Here is an 18,695-nt window from a genome sequence, read left to right as displayed (position 1 = left end):
GAAGTGGAATGAGTTGAATTAAGAGGTTTATGGCCCAAAAGAATACCCATTTAGTCTGATCTGCTATATAACACAAAAAATACAGTTTTAAGAGAAATCGCTACCCAGTGACTTGTGGTTGCTCCACAGCCTCTTTTTAATAAGATATCAAATATTAATTTAAAGATACTAAGCAATAGACAATGTATTGGTTTCCCTGGTTAGCCATCCCTATTAAAAATATATATTATTTCCAGTTCCCTGACTTCACTGTGAACTATTGGGTTCTCACTATGCTTTTGTTTGCTAGATTAAAGAACCATCTAGTGTCAGATTTCCACCGAAGACCCTGATCAAATTGCTTCAGCCTTCTCCATAGTAAATGAAATAGTTTGATTTCCATTCAGTTCTCATTGTAAGATGTGTTTTTCAGACCATGAATCATTCATGGAAATCTTCTTACAACTTTCCTTAATTTTCAACAACCCTCTTACGCATGCACACCTCACCTGGATGCATTATCACTGTAGTGGTCTCATCAGTGCTGCATTCAGACACAATATTGTTTCTCTAGTCCTACTCATAGGTACGTAAAGATTCTTGCTGTTCCTTTTTTTTTTTTTTTTTGATCCCCACAGCATTAAATTGGAGGTAACCGTTAGTTATTAACCATGGCCAAAAGCCCTCCTTGCAGACATTGTCTTCCAGAAAGTACCTGTAACCTGAGACTATATTCTGCATTTCGGGATGTCTCATGATGTATTTGAATTCATGTGGAGTGATTGTGCCCAACGCAATCAGATTTTTAAGCTATCTTTGTGGGCTTTGTCGTTTGCTACAGTTCTGCCTTTGTGTTATCTGCAGATTTTAGTAAGGATTTATTATTTTCTTATGTATCTTAGAGAATACATGCTGCATACAATTGGCCAAAGAAGCAATTCTTATTGGAAGTAACTGGGAAATGTCACTATTAGTTCATTGGCTTTTGGGCCATTTAAAAACTGCCGTAGTCTGATTTTGCATCATGCTAGTTTTAAAAGAAAAGGCGGTTTTGACAGCAAGGCAAATATCTTACAGAATTCCTATTCTGTTGTGTCAACACAGTTATCTTAATTAACTAGACTTGAAATCTCTTCAAGTCTATTTGACAAGACCTGTTTTCCATGAAATTGTGTTACTTGCTTTTTCTGCTCTTTTCTTCTAATGGAGTTATGTATCAGTCCTGCCTTGTGAGTTAAGGGGATTCAGTTTGCTGTGTTCTGGAAGCTTCATGAAAAGTGAACAAGGCAGCAGATAACTTGATCTGTATGAGGCTAGCTGGTTAATCTCATTTTTCGGTCTTCAGAGTCTATTCACCAGGCAGTGCTGTCTCGTTCCTACTGCAGTAAATGCAAAATGTGCAGATCAATACTGCCAATGGGTGATTAGTAATTTGCAAACTTCAGTAAGTGAATTCATCCGATTCAAGGGTTTAAGTTGGAGAAGAAAGTAGAGAAGGAATGATTGAGTGGGCTGAAATAATGGAAACGGATATTTCCTCTCAACTGAAATGTAAGCATTGTTGAGCTCTGTTAAGCAAGACGATGGCAGAGATTTGTGCTCCTTTCACAGTGATTACAGAAAATAATATTTTTTCCTGAAATCACTAACATCAAATGTGCTTTTCCCTTATCACGTCTCTTGATCTTTTTTCCTCTGTTGACCTGCTGGAGGATAAAAATGTATAAGTTTATGCAAGTAAGATGTTTATCATTATTCTTGAGGCTACTTTTTGCTGGTTCAGGCAGATGAATTCTGAGGTGCTCGTCTACTATTCAGTATCAGTTTCAGGCAGAAGCTCCCTGGTTTCTGTCAGTACATCCTGGATGCATCAAAGACTATTTGGGGGTTCTGCGTGTGAAAGCAACTTGGAATAAATGCCTTTAGCTCCCTCAGAAAACCTGTGTACCGCTAAAGATTGCAGCTGAAGTAGCAGTGATTTTAAGGTATTAAAACTGCATTAAAAACAAAACAGTAACTGAAATATGACCAAGTAATTGCTATAAAACGAAGGAAAAATGCATTCCTCTGTAGCAAATGTGATCTGACCCCTGAAAGTCAGCATGATTGTGTGCTTAAAGATGCCCTCTGAAAATCTGTAGTTAGCAAAGTATGGAAAAGCTGTCTTTCAGGTTTGCTCAAATAAAGTTGAAAAGATGCCTTCTCAACTGCCGCTAGTCTGAGTTTCTGAGTTATGCATGTGTTATCTAATTAAAACTTAATGGGCAAATAGTAACTACCACAGTACGAGAGCATGTTGTGATTAGCTGTTGTGTAAGGCTGACCTGTCCTCTCTTTAGTGGGTTGTTATACGAAGGCTGGAGAACTGGTTTCCCACTGAGAAACACTAGAAAACTAGAATTTCTCCTCATTCATAATTTTCTTTCATAAATATGTTGTGATTCATGTTGACAATGAAGAAAGTGATGATAAAATCAAAGCCTGAATTTTATACAGCAGGAAGTACTGTGTTTTGAATGAGGTTTTGTAGGGCCTTAACAGTTTATAGGTTGACCTGGCAGTCATAATTCTGGGAAAACTTGGCAGTAAAATTTGAAATCATTGCCCCTTCACATCTCTGTGCAAAATGTGCTCGTTGCTCTCCAGTCCATTAGCATGGTGAAGTAAAACTGGTGAAATAAAATCAAACAGGAGACAGGACAGTTGTATTTCAGACCATTAAGTCATGCACCAATGTCCAGACAGTTTTGTGTCTACCAAATATATTTCAAGATAGATTCAAATTGGTTTTGGCTCAACTTCGTAGCAGTCTAAGCTTAAATAAAGAAGATGTGTTGTTGGAGATGAATTGGTATAAGGCAGGTTTAGCCTGTTGACAGAGTCATTTTGCTAACGGGCCAGTGATCCCAGTGTGACATTCCTAAATTTTCCCATATCTTTGGTTCAAATTGCATTTAAGAAAAAATGGATGAATAGTAGGTGAAGCTTTACAGGCAACCCAGAAGTATTTTCCCCCAGTGGAAGCCAAGAAAGTGTATTTAAGCAGATGGTTGTGCTGATATAAGTCCTTGACCTGGACAGCCTCACACCGCACACGGGGTATGAAATGGAGGGGGGGTTGGAACGCAGCTTATGTCACCTACAGAGTTGCGGCATAAATCAAAAAACCTGCCCTCGTGCCAGAAACGTTTCTCTCTTTGTGGAGTAGAAGGATTTGAACTGAAACTTTTCTCTATAGGCAAGGCTCAGGTGGATCCCTTGTGCCATCTGCACGGCGTGGATGGCTGCTGCTCCTCTCCCCTCTGCTCCATCTTACCCTGCTATGTTACAGCTTGAAATTCCCCTTCTCAGGCCAAGAATTTATTCCCGCATGGAGACTTTCCAGGTCTCATCAGTACAATGGGTAAAGCAAAAACAAGTTACCAGCTCTTACTTTCGCAGGCCATATGTAATTAGTGAGGGGTATTGATTTAGTTTTGATGTGATGTAGTTTATAAATATGCATGAGGATTTAGGGTTGTTTAACTGTGCTTTTTAATTCTCTTGCATTGCTGACTCTTCTAGTCAAGGGTTTCTTTGTATGCACAGCAAGCTGCTCCGTGACAGCCCTGTTCTCGCTGCCTAGGACCTCTCTAATGTTTGTTAATCCCAAGTCTGTAGAAACTTCTAACGTTCAAGGAATAAAAGGACACAAAGTGATGCCCTTCTGCATGGGGACCAAGGGAGCAGAGGCCAGCTCCCTGACAAGCTGGGTAAGGAAACCTGGGACCAAAAGGCAATCATCACCACGTAGAGATGGAGGAGACCTTTTCCATGCTCCTGGAGAAGGGGGAAAGAGCTCTTTTCAACAGGGATCCTACAACTTGCTTAAATAAAGAAAGTAACCTGCTCAAATGCTGAAAAGGGAGGGAAAATCAAACATTTGCCTATTTGCCCTGAGGAGCTGGAAGCAAATGTACCCTCTGAATCGATATTTGGATGTTTTAGATACTCAGGTCTCTTACTTGAGAAAGAAGAGAGCAAACAAAAGAGGGTTCTGCATATTCAACATATCTAAGCGAAACTGCAGTGACTCTTTCTGGTGAATAATGTAGGTAGCTAAATGGATAATTAAGAAAGGTATGTACATGTGTATACATTTTTCTGAGATGTTGGAAGCTCCCTATTTGCTCTCTCACTTCTCCCTCTACCAAATTATCCATTACTAGAGAAATTTCGTCTTGGTACCTGGTTGGACGTTGAGGTGGCATTGGGGAAGATGACAGGGGCAAGCTGTGTCAAGACAAACGCCACATTGCTGAGAAGAGAAGTGACTGTGACAAAAAAAATAAAACCTGGCAATTATTCTCTAGCTCTCCTTCCCCTCGGTGTGTTGCAGGGACATGTCTTGTTTTCCTCATTTTTATCTTCTGCTTGGCCAAAGCAGAAGGAATGTGGGAGGCAATAACCTCTCACAGTGAGAGGCTGCAGTGGAGCTTGTTTAACCTGGAGCACGTTTGCTATAAAACGCACTGAGACACTGCCCGGCTGCTCGAGGAGACTGTCAGAAATGAGTCCTCCAAAACATTAGCATCTGTCACAGTTTCTATAGGATGTGAAAAGGAACTTGACTTGCTCTTTAAGTGGAACTGCTTCCAGCTTGAGGCAGGGAATCCGTTAATGACAGCGGGTTAGCACTGTGGTACGGCCAAGACCGAGGGTGCACGTTCATTCACTGAAAGGCAGTGGAGATATTCAGGCTTTGCTTTGTACCCCGCCAGGTCAGAGTTACACATGCAAGGACATATAATAGTACTTTTATATGCATTAAATTACAGGATCAAAACGTCCTGGTGTACTTGAAGCCTTCAGGAAATTTCAGCATTGCTGTTAATGCTGTCGTGGTTGACCTCAGCAACCAGCCTATGCAATGTGTTTGCTGTACAAACACACAACATGATTGAGAGCTCCTCTTGTCACTTACTTTTCAGGTTTGTATACGCTCAGCTGAACTTTGATGCGTCCTGCCATCAGATCATGCAGGCAGTGGCTTTTACATAATTATTAATTATTAATCTTCCTTTTTATATAAGATATTATCTAAAAAAAATACCCGTAGAGGTTTTGCTTTTTGCTAATGAGATATATTAACTGGAAAATCCTATTACACTGCAGTTTTACTTTCCTTTATAAAGTCTTGAAAGAGGGACCTCTGTTGTCATACTTCACTCTGACTCTTCCCTTCCTGTTTGAATACCGAGGGTCGCAGGCTAGCACAGCCAACTTGTGCTGCTTTTCTCCTCTGGGATCTCCCCTTGAAATCCCATCTGAATTTATTCTGAAGTAGAGCTTTACCAGGAAACACAGAATTACGGAGGCTTTAGAGCAAGATTTATAGAGCATTGTTGGGAGGGAAAGCTTTTGAGTGGTTGACTATCTGGATTGGAGTAAATATGACAAAAAAACCTCACTTCAAGTATCTTCTGTCTTTCTGATCTATTTGTACACTGTCTGTATGTGCATGTTACATGCAGAATAAGAAAACAGAGCAGCAAAGTAGTTAATTTTTTTCTTAAACTATGTGTACTTCTCTTGAAAAGCTATCTTTGGTCTGACATGTCTCACCAGTATTCTTAACCAAAGTTACTTCATTTGTATGGGAAGGTTGATAAAATCTTTTTTGAAATTCAGATCTATGAGAGCCAGCATTTCTCACCATGAAGTTAAGTCTTATCTCTGAATAAGATTTTTTTTATAACTCAAACTATAAGCTCTTTGGGGCTGTTTTCAGAACCTGTGTGCTTTTTTACTTTCAGTGTCTTTATCAGAGGTTTTTGAACCACCACAGGTCTCCTCTGCATGCTACTAGAGTGTAAATAATAGCAACTTTTTATGGACTTTGTTCTCTGGAAAGACAGGAATCCTTGACTTGAAAAAAATAGTGTAGAAACCCTGGAATTCAAATTTCTAGGTGGTAATAAACCATCCTAGAGCAGACCGTGATTTTCTTCCATTTCAGTAAAAGGAAGAGCAGCAATTGAAAAGGACAGTGAATGTCTGAATGCATTTTTTCTAGATTATCCCAACTCCATGCCATTCCATGCCTTGCTGTCCTGACTCTTAACCTTCTTGTCACGTTTGTTTGCATCCCAGACCTCATCTGAATGCCTCACGCAATGCAAATTATAGTCTTGCATCCTCCAGGGGATATAGTGCATTTGCAAGTGGGTACAGAGAAAATATCTCCGTTTTAAAACTGTACCTGAAGGACTTCAGCACCGCTGGTGAGACATTTTATTGTATTACTCGTATTGCAGCAGTGCCCAAAATGTGTTACATGTTGTACCAAAAGATATGGTCTGGTGTTAGAGTAGTGTGATTAGGGTGATTAGAGCTTTTTTGTCTGTGATACATCCTAACTCCAACCACCTCTCTGTCTCGTTGCTAATTTGCTGTAGATGCTGCGGTGAAAGAGGGCCGTAGGGAGGAATATCAATGAGTACGTGTAGTGTGGCAGATCAGCTCAGGAAGGAAAAGAGAAAGCTCTGTAGAAGTCTTTGTGGGAGGAGCAGCTGATCCAGGTGTTGGAGGTGGCATTAATGATAGAGTGGGGAAGGTGATGTGGGATTACTGATGTCATTGCATGTGAGGGTAAGGATCTGAAATCCGTTGTGCTGGTGGGAACTATAGAGGAGTTACTGGGGATGAAGAGGCATAAATCAAACTAACACAGATTATCTTCACCTTTGCTGTTCTAGACATGACTAACAGGGGTGTTCAGGAGGCTGTAGAAGAAGCGTTGCCTGAATCAAGGTGTGTGGACAAGAGGTCACATTACTGGGGTGAGGAGAAAGATCTGCCTGTTTGGGGGAAGAAGTAGCAGGAGTTGGACTAAGAACTGGCTAAGAGAGGGATGAAAAGGTTGCCCAGGTGAATTTCTGCTGCCAGGTTTCAGGGTTGTGCATGCTGCAGATGTACACACAAAGATGATGGAGAGAGAAATGTGGGAAAGAAGGTAGGGAGCCGGCATGAGACCTGGTGGGAACAAGCGAGCCTTTGCCCAACATCCAGCACCTTCTGGGTGGGTTTTTTTTCCCCCAACTGTTTCTGATTTCGAGTGTTTGCATACTGGCAAAGCTATGAGGAGCAGGTGGTTGTTGTTGCTTATTCGTTAGCTTGCTTTGTCTCATCTTTGCAATCCATTTTTGTTAATACAGCTCCTGTTCCAAGGGATCTGTACAGATCCCTTGGTGTAGTTATCTTCTGCGACAGGGGAGGACAGGACTGGTGAGCGTGCTGCATTTTGTGCACCGGGTACAGAGGGAATTCTCTGGGATGTGGTTTACTTTGGGTTTTGCTCTAATCACTTTAACAAGCCTGAGCAAAGAAACAAAAAGAACAAAACCAAGAAACAGAATTTCCATTAAAATGGCATTTTCTGAGGTAGGATTAAGCTTTCCGAGCCTGCCTTGTACCAGGTGCAGAAATGCCTCCTATATAATTTTGTAGGAGAGTTGAGTAACCAAAATTTTTCTTTTTTTTAAAAGCTGTTAAAGTACAAATAAAATAAACGTAGACCAGGAGAAGCTGCTCACCTGTCTAGCCAGGCTGAGTCTAGTTAATAAGCTACTGCAACAAGAGCTATAGTTGTTGGGGACCTTGCATTGCCTTTCAGGTGATAAATTCCAATTTTGCCTTCCCACTGTTTTTTTGTTCTCCATCTTTTAAGTAAAATTTCCAATGGGTATTGAAGCAGGACTAACAGCAGACAATTTTTGACATAAATGCTATACCATTAACTGTAAGCTGAAGATAAATACATTCAAAGACAACTTCTAATGTTTTGTGACTTCCCTGCTTTCATAATTCAGTAAAAGCAACAGGGTGTTTATTAGCTGTGTGCAAAGCCCGTGTGCGTGTGTGGCTCTGTTTATTCACAAATGCCACATGTTTTCAGAAAAGCAAAACAGTAATTCCAGAAACCTGAAGCCTTGGGAAAGGCGTGCATTTCTGTTGCAGCTCAAACTGTGTTAAATGATCCACAGTCAGGAGGAGGCACTGAATCCCAAGAATAAGCTTGCAGGTCCCCGAAAGCATCATCAATCCTTCTAGCAGTACAAGCATCAGAAACTTGGATTTTGCAAGAATTCAGTAGCTGGAGCCTGACACAGTGAGAGATCAGCCAGAGGCTTTGGATAACATTTTGTCACAAAACAAAGACAGGAGACCGTCATGGGTGGGACAGAGTAAGCAGCAACCCATGGTAGATCTGGACACTGGGGTTTATTTTAGAACCAATGATACTAGATGTTTTACCCCACTTTGTTTTTTCACACAGTTGTTTGCTCGCTCCCCCACCTCAGTGCTGCCTTCTCTCGGGCTCGGCATCCTTTCCCTGCAGGGAGATCACTGCTGGTGTGGGAAGAGTGGGCAGAAAGTCCTGTCTGCTCGCAGTCACCAGTCACAGGTGTTACTGGCCAAGGTCCCTGGGCATCCCCTGGCCTTCATCCCTGTGCATTTCTCTGATCTCCAGGGTCTTCCTCCACTTCCAGCATCTTTCCTCCAGCCAGGATCGTCAGCTTCTTCTTTGCAGGCCCTCTTCTTGCTTGCTCGAGAGTGCAAAAGTTCAGTTTCGAACATTCACACGCATATACCCAATTATCTGCTGTGTGTTAGTGTTCAAAATTTAAGCTACTTTTTGCCTACAAGAGGTAGCAAATGGAAGCAAGAGCATTCCCTGGCCAGTTGGATGCTTTTCAAACACTCCCCCCTTCCACCAGCCCTCCAGTTGACACTTTGTGTTTTATATCTGTATTTAAGAAACTTTCCCATCTGTCTGCTACAGATAGATGCAGTCTTTATTTTGGATGTTCTTCCAAGGTAACTCCTGACCCATTATTTCTTTAAAGCTGATACAATCTACTAAGCTCCTCAGATTGTTTCTATTTAAGTTCCCCAGTATTGAATAATACGTCCCAGTCTGGAAACCTTGGAGATTTTTTTCTTAAGATGTCAGCATGGAAACAAATTCCTTAGCTAAGAAAGCAGCAGTGTGTATTGCTTGTGTTTGGGTGGCGCTCACTGTGTGCAAGAGTCGCACAAAGAAGAAATGGTCCTTTCCTTGAAGAGCTTCCAATCGTCAGCCTTTTCTCAGCAGGGGCAAGCACAATCTGTTGCATTGCAAGCGAGTAGCGATTAAACTCAGCTGTCCATATGCTCTGCCAGAATTTATTGTGCTGCTCAGAAATCACAATCTTTTAAGGTTGATAGACATCAAGACTATGAAAAAATAAGGCACTTAAGTGCACGTCAGCCTCATCTATGGGTTTTGACAACTTTACTTCAAATGCATTAAACAGGAAGAGCCTATGAGGATGTGAAATCAGTTGAAAATCCTTGACAGTGCTTGCTGACATTGTATCCTGACAGTCATTGCCTCCTTGGGATGTATGAACTTCTTTAATTTCATTAGTGATGTTAGACAAACGTATTCACAACAGTTGAGACTATTCCCTTTGCTACCAGTTCTACTTTCTGATTAGAAGTATCTGCAGTAGATGAATAGATCTTAAATGGACTTGTTAAGCACTGAATGTTTCATCAAATGTAAAGTACCTGGTTTTAAGTACTTTATTCTTACCTGTGGTCTGTGAAAGTGAGTCAAGTAGAGAGAAAAGCTTTTATAGCTCCTGGAGAAAGACATCTCTGAATTGGGACTGTGCAGTTTTCAAACAACCAGGAGGAATGATGCCAGAATAAGTTCAGCCCTTTTCAAGGTGCTGTCACTGGCAGCTTTCATTGTTCTTCTAAATAACTCCTCTACTAAAAGAAAAGTTTCTGTTTTTCAGAGATTAAAGCAATCCTGTCTTCACTCATTGCTTCGTCACTTGACTGATTCTTCCCTAATGGGGAGATTACTTAGGAAATTTTTGAGCTATAATTTCAACATGTAGACCAACATACTGACTGTTTGCCGATAATATAGCTTTAAAAAATGACACATAGCATCAGCACAATTATCTCCTCGGGGTGGTTTTTTTCATGCTGGGAGATAGAATTGGGAAGGCAGGCAGCAGCATCGTGACTTGAGCTTGTACCTCTGTTCTAGATGGCAAATTGGCCCTGTTGCAAATTCTCTTTTCCATAGTCTTTTGTCAGAAAGTTTGATAGCCAGAGTCTTACTAAATAGTTCTGCCATGTCCCAGTGTGTGCTTAGAACGTTTTGCATTAAGACAATATTTGTGTGTTGCATCTCGGTGGCTGTCTCACATAATGGCTGCGCAATCAGGACAGAAGTGGTGGGATGATTCTTCTCAGTCTATGAGAGAGTTGCCCCTGTGCATACCCTGGGGCATGTGTCTGGAAGGCTGAGGATAACGCATCAAAACAACATTATTTCACAAACTGTAGAACTTATTAACATGTGGAGACAACAAATCATCTCCGTAAAATGTCCGGTGCCCTTCTGAGAACACAAAAATGGTTTTGTTGCCTTAAGCACCAAATCAGCTAGTTAGCATCTTGCTTTCCAGGAATGAATAATTCACTCTTCTACTGAGTGTCAACCAGACTTGGTTGCAATCAGTCAAGGTATTTATTGCTTCCTCCTAAATTGAAGCTCTGGGTACATTTTTCTGACAAATCTAAATTACTGGCTCAATGTTATGCCTTGAAAGAAGAATCAATGAACGCCAGCAGTTCTCTCTAGTTCAAGTTATTTACTCTTCGCATCTCTACAATTTCCAATTTTTAAAGTATTGGGAAAAATAGGGGTAAAGAGGGGGTGCTGCTGAGAAACTAGCAGTAATGTATCATCTTCGCTCTCTGAGACACTGGCTGCGATGCGCTGACGAGCAGAACGATCTACCACGTTATCTGCTGAATGAACCAGGGGCAGGGTGGCTTTCCAACAAAGGGACTGTCTAGAGGTCGTATATTGATTGCATCCCCCAAATGTCTCATATTTCTATGTAAAGGCACCATGAGCTTAAGTGGATTTGGCCGATCCTCGCAGTCAGGCCAAGTTTCCAAACCTGACGCACACTTTTCATGCTTCTTGGAGAAACCAGGGATACATTACTGTTTGTTGCAAGATGCTTTTTAACTCTGTTAAGCAATACCTGCTTGCATGTATTAGTTCAGTGCAGAAGCAACATCTGGAGCTGTTCCTGGGCAGTTGCTCAGGGAGTCCCAACTCCTGTTCAAAGAGCGTGGCCGTCTCTTTTATACCACACCTTTCAAATGCCACTCTTTGGTCTTTCTCATCAGCAGCCTTAGTTTAGAAACAATTTTCTAAATAGGCAGATCTTCTCTCCCAGCGCCCAAACCACCATTTTCCAGGCTTCTGTTGCAGAACTGAAAGGACAAAATTCTGATCAGTAAGACTGATTTATTGCGGGGGGAAGAGCAGTTAACAGAGAAAAGCAGCAATTTACATTTTTCAGAGCTAAAGGGATTCCAGGAGGAGGTTGTTTGCTTTCTTCAGTCCCTGGTTTCTTACCGGCATTAGGGTTTATTTCCTTCAAATGCTAGTGAGATTTTAATGCTGCTTTGCTGTCTGTTATACTTAGCAGTTTCCAGCCATGACTCTTCCTAGAGCCAACCAAGTCACTCCCAACCTTCAGAAATTTGGAAAAACACTCCAAACAATTGAAGTTGTGATACCATTTTGGCTGTTTGGTATTACATACACATGCATCTAATCCCTCTGATCAGAAATTGGCTCTGGTCTTCACCGTTTCCATGGAAAGCTGCCTGCGTTTATTTGAAAATCCATAGTATGTCAGTCAATTTCCCGGAGACTTAAGTAACGCTCTGCTTGGTGCAACTGTGTAAGGCAGCGGTACAGTCCGGTGGGTCATCGCTGAAGACATGTTTTCTTTTCATTTCTGCCACAGTGCTGCTAAGGAGTCTTGAACAGGAGACTGCATCTTTCCATACCTCTGCTCCCCTCACATACCGCATCTTCAGGCTTTGTTGTCTGGTTTTTGGGCTTTAGGTGGTAGTTTCTTGTGGGGTTTGTACAGGACCTCACACGCTGGGATCCCTGTCTCACTTGGTTTCTTTTAGGCATTACTATAATATAAACCAGCAGCACTAATATTTTAGCTGTAGGGAGAAATGTACTGGTTTGATGTGTGCTGTGTAGAATAAAGAGAAAGCTACTGCCCCTAGCCCAAAAATGTGAGTAGCATAGCAAACATGTTAGTGATTTCCCAGAAATGTTAAATGAGATGGATTCTGCCACAGCCTTCATATCACAGTGGGTTTTTAAGAGATTCACCTGTCTCAGTGTAGCTTCAGAGTGATGTGTTCAGGAGTGCTGGCGAGCCCTGGAAATAAGGCTAAGTCCTAGTGCTGAGTTTTAGAGCATGATTTTTCAAGGGGGCCTGTTAAAAAAGGGGAGGATAAATGGGCTGAAAGAGCTGTAAGATCCAAAGCACTGCAGCTTCATGGCAGGGCTTTATAGAAAGGCCAGAGAGATGTTTTAAAAGAGCAAATAACCTGCAAAAGCAACAGACTAGCGCAGCATGGGTTAAAGCGGTCCCGGCAGGAAAGTAGCAGCAGTCTCCAGGTTTGCATGGCTTTCCTCCACACTGAGATCATCCTGCTGTCTCGTGCCTTTGCGTGAGCGTCTGCAGTGATGGTGCAGTATGAGAGCGCAGGCGATCTCTGCGCTGTGCGCTGGAGCCAGCGTGGTGGTGGCAGCCGGGGCGAGGAGGCGTGATCTCTGCCTGACCTTGGTGCTGCAGCTAGCGAGGGAGATGGGGCCAGAGCCGCCCTTCCCAGCTTGTCAGAAATACCGCGGTACTGGGCTGCGCGGGGAGAAGCGGGCTCCGCAGCTCTGATTTTAAAAGCGTCCTTTTGCCAGCCAGCATAAACCCCTTTGCAACCTTTGGGGTTGAATCTCTTCCCTTGAAAGGCAAACATGAGACTGAAGAGTGCCCTGACCTGTCTGGAAGAGTCCTGAAATGCAAATAGCACGAGAAGTTAGATAGCTGGGTGCAGAAACAGGTTTGTAAATGCCAGTGTGTTGCTGGGGAGTGCGTATCTAATAAGCTGCTGTTACAGCTGTCTTCGTGCTTCCTCTGTTCAACATCTCCAAGATGCTGCGTGTGGTCCCAGTCCTTCCGTTCTCTTCTAAATTTCTCTTGGCCAAGGCTGTCAGTGGGTTTATTTCTTCTCTTGGTCCTTATGGCCTGTCTGTCAGGTCGAGGCTGTCTGTCTTAGCCTCCCCATGGAAATGGGGTCACGAAGCCCCTTTGCCGTGGGGCTGCAGATCAGTGCTGCCCTCCCAGGTGTTTCCATAGGTCTCCTGAGCACCGCGAGGTTTGGGCAGAATGAGAATGTGCATCACCCACCCGGTATGTGGCCGAGAGCTGGAAGACCAGGTACTCTGACTGTGGGGTATGCAAACAGCTAGGAAGGGTACCCAAGGTTTCTGTGCCTCAGTTTCCCTAGTTCTCTGGAGTGAGCTGCTTGGACCAGGGCAGCCCTTTGGGGGTTCCCATGTCCTCCTGTGTTAGGTGGTTCCTCCCACCCCCTCTTGGCCTGGGATATACAGATAAAGATCTCCCTTTGTTTTTAATTTATACTTACCCTGTGAAAAAATGACTGTCTCTTCTACCCAGATGGACAGATGTGGTTAAACTGATTTCTCACAAGGAGCACCATATTGGTTTCTCAGAGTAGTTATGAGGAATAACCGTACCCCCCTTTTTTTTTTTCCTCTGGGAAACACAGCAGTGAGAGCATCTGCTGGTTTCCAAGTACACTGCTGCTTTCCATGCCAGTTGCATTGCAATTCAAGGTTTCCAGCTGTGCAGGTTTAAATTATATTTTTGGTGGTAGATGCAGGAAGGCATTAACCTCGTATTCGTCAGCGCATGGACCCCATCCTCTTGACCAAAAGCGCTGTTGGACTTCACATCTTCTCCCAGCTCTAAACTGCGCTTCCCCTTTGCCTGCGTAACTGCCGGCATCCCGCCAGCCTCAGCTTTGGCTGCTTCTCCTCTGCGGTGGGACCCATCTGCCTGGCATGGCCCTGGGAGCCAGCTGGCAGAGGGGGAACCAGCCTTGGGGACCCCAGGGGAGCCGTCAGCACCAGAGCGCCTGCGCGTCGCTGCCGGCACCGCCGGACCCAGACCCCAACACTGCTCATGGGCACCTGCGTCTCTGCGGGTGAGCGCACCTCTTCCAGCTGCCTTCTGCCCAGCTAACGTCTAGAAAGCGAGGATTTAAAGGAGAATTGCAGTATGGCTCCTGCAAAAAGGCACTCGAACAGCTGCGAGATGTAGCAAGCGTCGCATGTGGACGTAAAAAGTGCCCACCTGGCCTTTACCCGTGGTCTGTCCAGCCCAGAACATCTCTGACCGCAGTGACGGAAGATGCTCTTCTGGGAGAGCCCACAGACTTGGCCGCGCTCCCCCGCACTCTCTGAGGAGCCAGAGATGCCGAAGGATGGGCCCTGCCCTCCGCTGGCAGGGTCCAGTTACAGAGCTGTTCTCCATGAATTTGTCAACCCCATTTTTCAACCAGTGCTGCATCTGCTGCCAGGCTCTCGGGTGGCGAGTTTCGGCAGTTCACTCCCTGCTGTGAGCAGAGGTGCTTTACAGTATGTGGATGGAGTATTTTCAATAAAAGATGTTTGGGAATGGCGTCTTCTGGGGTCTCTTACCAGCAATGACCAGCAATTCAGGATGAAGTTGCTCAGTCTCTGCTCTGGTTTGCATGAAAAAAACCCACATAAATTTCTAGCACATCTTTAATGAAAATGGAATGATAAAATTGGGATAATACCTACCTCATGCTGCTCTTGAGGGTTAATTAATGTTTACAAAATCACTTTAGGTCCTGAGATTTAATTGAAGGAAAAATATTACCATATAAAATGCCTTTTTATGCGGGCGCTGCTATAGGGTTTCAGCTGGGCAGAGTGCCGTGGAAGCCAGCATTAGTACATGCTTTACTACTTTTATGGTCGTGAGGCTTCCTGTAGTTTATATGAAAATTGTCCTTCTGAAATCACAAATGTAACATCAGTGTTTTTGTCTCACTTTGAAAGAATATTAATTTGCTATCTTAGGACTTGACTGACTATTTAAACTGCTATAAATACAACTCACCTCTGAGAAAAAAGTATAAAATGAAATATCTGTTCACTTGTTTGGGACGAGCTGATACAACTTGCTAATGACTCCACCATTGGAGTCATATGGATGTTGCTGGCTCGTATGAGTAATAAATTAGGCTAGTACTGGGTGTCCTGCTGTAGTTTAAGGGTGTATCTGTGTGTTCATTATAATCTCCTGCTATCAAGAGATTTAAAATACAGCTATAAAACTTCATTTCTGGAATTAAATTTAACTGTGGAGGTGTCGGCCAGGGAGCAAGCTCTGTTGAGTGGGGGTTTTTTTTTGTGGTGGTTGGGTTTTTTGTTTGTTTGTTTTTGAAAGAGAGAGTAGCAAGAGAAGGAGAAGCAATACTGGGTTTGGCTGACTTAACTGTTGGAATAAAACATTATCGCTGCGTAAGTGTCCCTTTTTCTGCTGTAACATTTTTTGTCTTCACACAAAGAGTGGTACAGGTTGGGTGGACTTGGCGGTTGGATCAGTAACTCAATATGCTTCTGTTGTTTCTGCCACGCAGGGTGACTATGACCCCAGCAGAACCAAAGTTCTTCATTTCAGCATGAATCCAGCGAGTTTGGCCAAGCAGCAGCGCAAGGAGGAGCAGCAGCAACTCCAGGAGGAGTGTGAAAGGCTGAGGGAGCTGGTGAGGGTGCTCGAAGGAGGCGGCTCCATCCCTGGGAATTTGGAAGGAGTTGGGAGTTTTCAGTCACCACAAGAAATTGCAGGTAGGCTGCTGGCTTCTGATCATGAAGATGCACTTACTCATCCGTACTGCCAGAGGAGCTGACTGCAGAAGCAGATGGAGACATTGCAGACAGTGTGCTTGATGGAACAGTTATAAGGCAAATGAAAAAAGCTGGGTTGATGCAGGAGAGAGTGAATGTGTGGTGGCAGTCCTGTGGCAGTTTGGTGCAGAGGGTAGGTGGTAAGGATAAATAATAATAATCCATATCATTTGCTCATGATAAATGAAATACCAATACAACAGCCTTCATAGGCTGGTGCTGCTGATGGAGTAAAAGGAAATATTTCCTTCCTTTCAGAGCTGGTTTAGCCTTTGAGGTAATACAGACAGTAGGAAATAACTTTCATAGCTGCAGGGAAGCAGTTGGTTGAAATCTTTTCAGACCTGGCTTAAAACAAATTAATATTGTTTATCAGTGTATATGTGCCCCATTAATCACAGCTACATTCAATACTCCATGAAAATAGAGTACATCTTTCACCGAGCTAAATACATTTCACAGAATCTGTGGCTCTCCTCCAGTACAGTCTGTCTTCTCTTCACATACCTGAATGAGACTTTCTAGTACAGTAACCCCAAAGTCAACTCCTCCAGACATGCTCTCAGACTCTGTAAATCAAGGTAAGGATATCAATAAAACGTGACCTATCACCTACACTGCGAGGGGACCAGGTAGAGTTGAGTCACGCTGCAGAGCCCAAGAGATCTTACTGCTGTAACTCTCTCACATGTACCTTGCCCTCAAAACATTTTTGTTAGAGAAGAGAAAAAGAAAAGAGAGCTGAAGGTCCATGTGGAGCTAACCTGTTGTGTTCCAGCAGCACGTACATGGTCTGTGTCCAGAGGTCAGCATCCTCCCTCGGATGAGGCTAAGAGGGCAGAGCTTTCCTAGAAGGCCATGTGTGTTGGAGACTTGAGACCCACAAAATGGCAGAGTCCTGTTTTAAAGAAAATACACAGAAGAAAATATCTTTCACTGTTATGACACCAAAATTCTCTGAAAGTAGCTTGCTTGTTTTCCCATTGCTCAAACAATAGTACTTTACTACTGCTAAGAATGCGTTTGTTCCGGCATCTCACAGTGGATTATGGTACTATATAGCCTTAAAAATATGATGGTGAGAAGTGTAGATGGGGTGGTTTATAAAGTGAAGAGCTGACTGGATGTTAGAGGTATAATGACAGTTTGTCACTGTTGCTAGTGGATGCTCTAGCAAACGCGTAAGCATTAAACGCTTCCTGAACGTTTTAGGGAAGGGTTCCTTTGCCCGTAGGAGCTTCCAGTCTCGGACCCCGGTGAGACTCGAGCAGTTCTTGGGGATAGTTCTTGCATTGCAATTTGTATTTGAAATGCACTGGGTTTTAAATTACAGCAGATGCTGCTGCCCAATGCCCTTGTCTGTCGTTATGCCCCCGAGTACCTGGCACATCTAATGCTGCGGATCCGCTCAGCTGACAGTGCCCCTCGAGCCCCGGGAGGAGAGTGCCGGTCAGGGGCAGAGAGGATGCAGACGTGAGGTCAACTCTCTGTCTCTGCCGCTGATGAATGAACCTCTGGGGTATCATCTACAGTAATTAGACCATTTCTTCTGGGGGAATGCGTTTCTCATGTACGCCTCCTGTGATTTGTTATTCATAATTATTATTCTGCTGCCTTTCACACAGTTGCTTTTAGCTGTTTGTGAGGTGCTTTTGTGCTGGGATGTTACCAGGTTTGTCTTTAGCTCATAAGGGATGCATTTTTAAAGCTGTTTTCTCTTCTGCCTTTGATTCCGACAGGAAAACAAACAGCTCACTGGGTTTCAGTGTGTTTCCAGCCTCTCATATATGTGATGCTTTTTTTCGTTTTGGCCCAGTCCCATGCTACATCGTTCTGACTTCTGGTCACCAACTCAAATGGGAGAAAGCCTCAGTTGCAGAGCCTAGCAGTGTGAGAAATACTTCAGTGTCATTTATCACAGTCACAGGAGGCCCCTGTAAGTGCATATGGAAGTGGTTCATGTAAACAAAATGGGAAAAAGAGCTGTGAATGAAGGATGGAGGAGCCCTGTGCATGACTGTCTTTGAGACTGGGGCATGTGTATCATAAGCTAGGTTATACGGAAGGATCTTGGGTTTTTTCTTGTATTTTATGTACTTGTGTGCATCATTGTCGTGCACGGAGAACGTTGCCATAAATAGTCCTAAACCGTCCTTTCTGCTGTGGGAGCATTCAGCAGTACGGTCAGAGGGTGAAGGCGGTGTATATTAGGATGTGCAAAAGATGCTGAGGATGTTATGGCACTGACTGTGCAAGGTTAGCAGGCATATCTGAGCTGGCATTAAATTAGCCAGATGAATGCCAGATTTGGCCTTCTTGCTGGGGCAGGGCAGAGCTCCTGGTGGGTTAAGGGACAACTCATCAAGCGCGCTGTGCGAGCTGCATCCATTTTTGCGTTGACTCTCTCCTGCTTAACTCACGCAGCATCTGCAGTGTGGATGCAACAGCTGTTCAAGGAGCGGTTTAACAACACGGATTCGCGTGGCCGGAAAACTTACACTGTCTCCCTCTGGATAAGAAATGGAAGATCCAGCTTTCACTGTTTTCTTAGGATCTCAACAGCTCTGCTCACAGGCATGGCTGCCATATGCCTTCCATTTTAGTATATTTTCAAGGTGTGAAATGGGGACCGTGTGGCAGAAACTCCCTCTGCTCTGTTTGTCACCGTGCAATTGGCTGCGTTGGGGAGGGAGGTTTATCGTGCATAATAAGGGAGCAGGTTTCAGTGAGGTTTGTGGAGCTGTTTCTGTACAAAAATAACAAGAATTAAAAATTTTCTTGCACCCCTTTCTGTCAGCTGCAATACCCATATGTCTGTTTA

The 18,695-nt window shown here is 43.6% G+C and overlaps 1 protein-coding gene across 1 annotated transcript in view; it reads left to right on the top strand.

Moving 5' to 3' along the window:
* The window catches only part of MAD1L1 (MAD1 mitotic arrest deficient-like 1 (yeast)), a 376,265-nt gene that overhangs the window by 233,922 nt on the left and 123,648 nt on the right, over positions 1–18,695 (top strand). Inside the window, exon 16 of the mRNA XM_010570286.1 lies at positions 15,607–15,814. Within this exon, the coding sequence (XP_010568588.1) occupies positions 15,607–15,814 (208 nt within the window). The remainder of the gene's footprint in view (positions 1–15,606; positions 15,815–18,695) is intronic.

The sequence above is a fragment of the Haliaeetus leucocephalus genome, unplaced genomic scaffold (assembly GCF_000737465.1).
Source record: "Haliaeetus leucocephalus isolate CR32 unplaced genomic scaffold, Haliaeetus_leucocephalus-4.0 Scaffold295, whole genome shotgun sequence".
NCBI classification, from domain to species: domain Eukaryota; kingdom Metazoa; phylum Chordata; class Aves; order Accipitriformes; family Accipitridae; genus Haliaeetus; species Haliaeetus leucocephalus.
The sequence above is the reverse complement of the archived record's forward strand: the minus strand, read 5'-3'. Positions and strand labels throughout refer to the sequence as shown.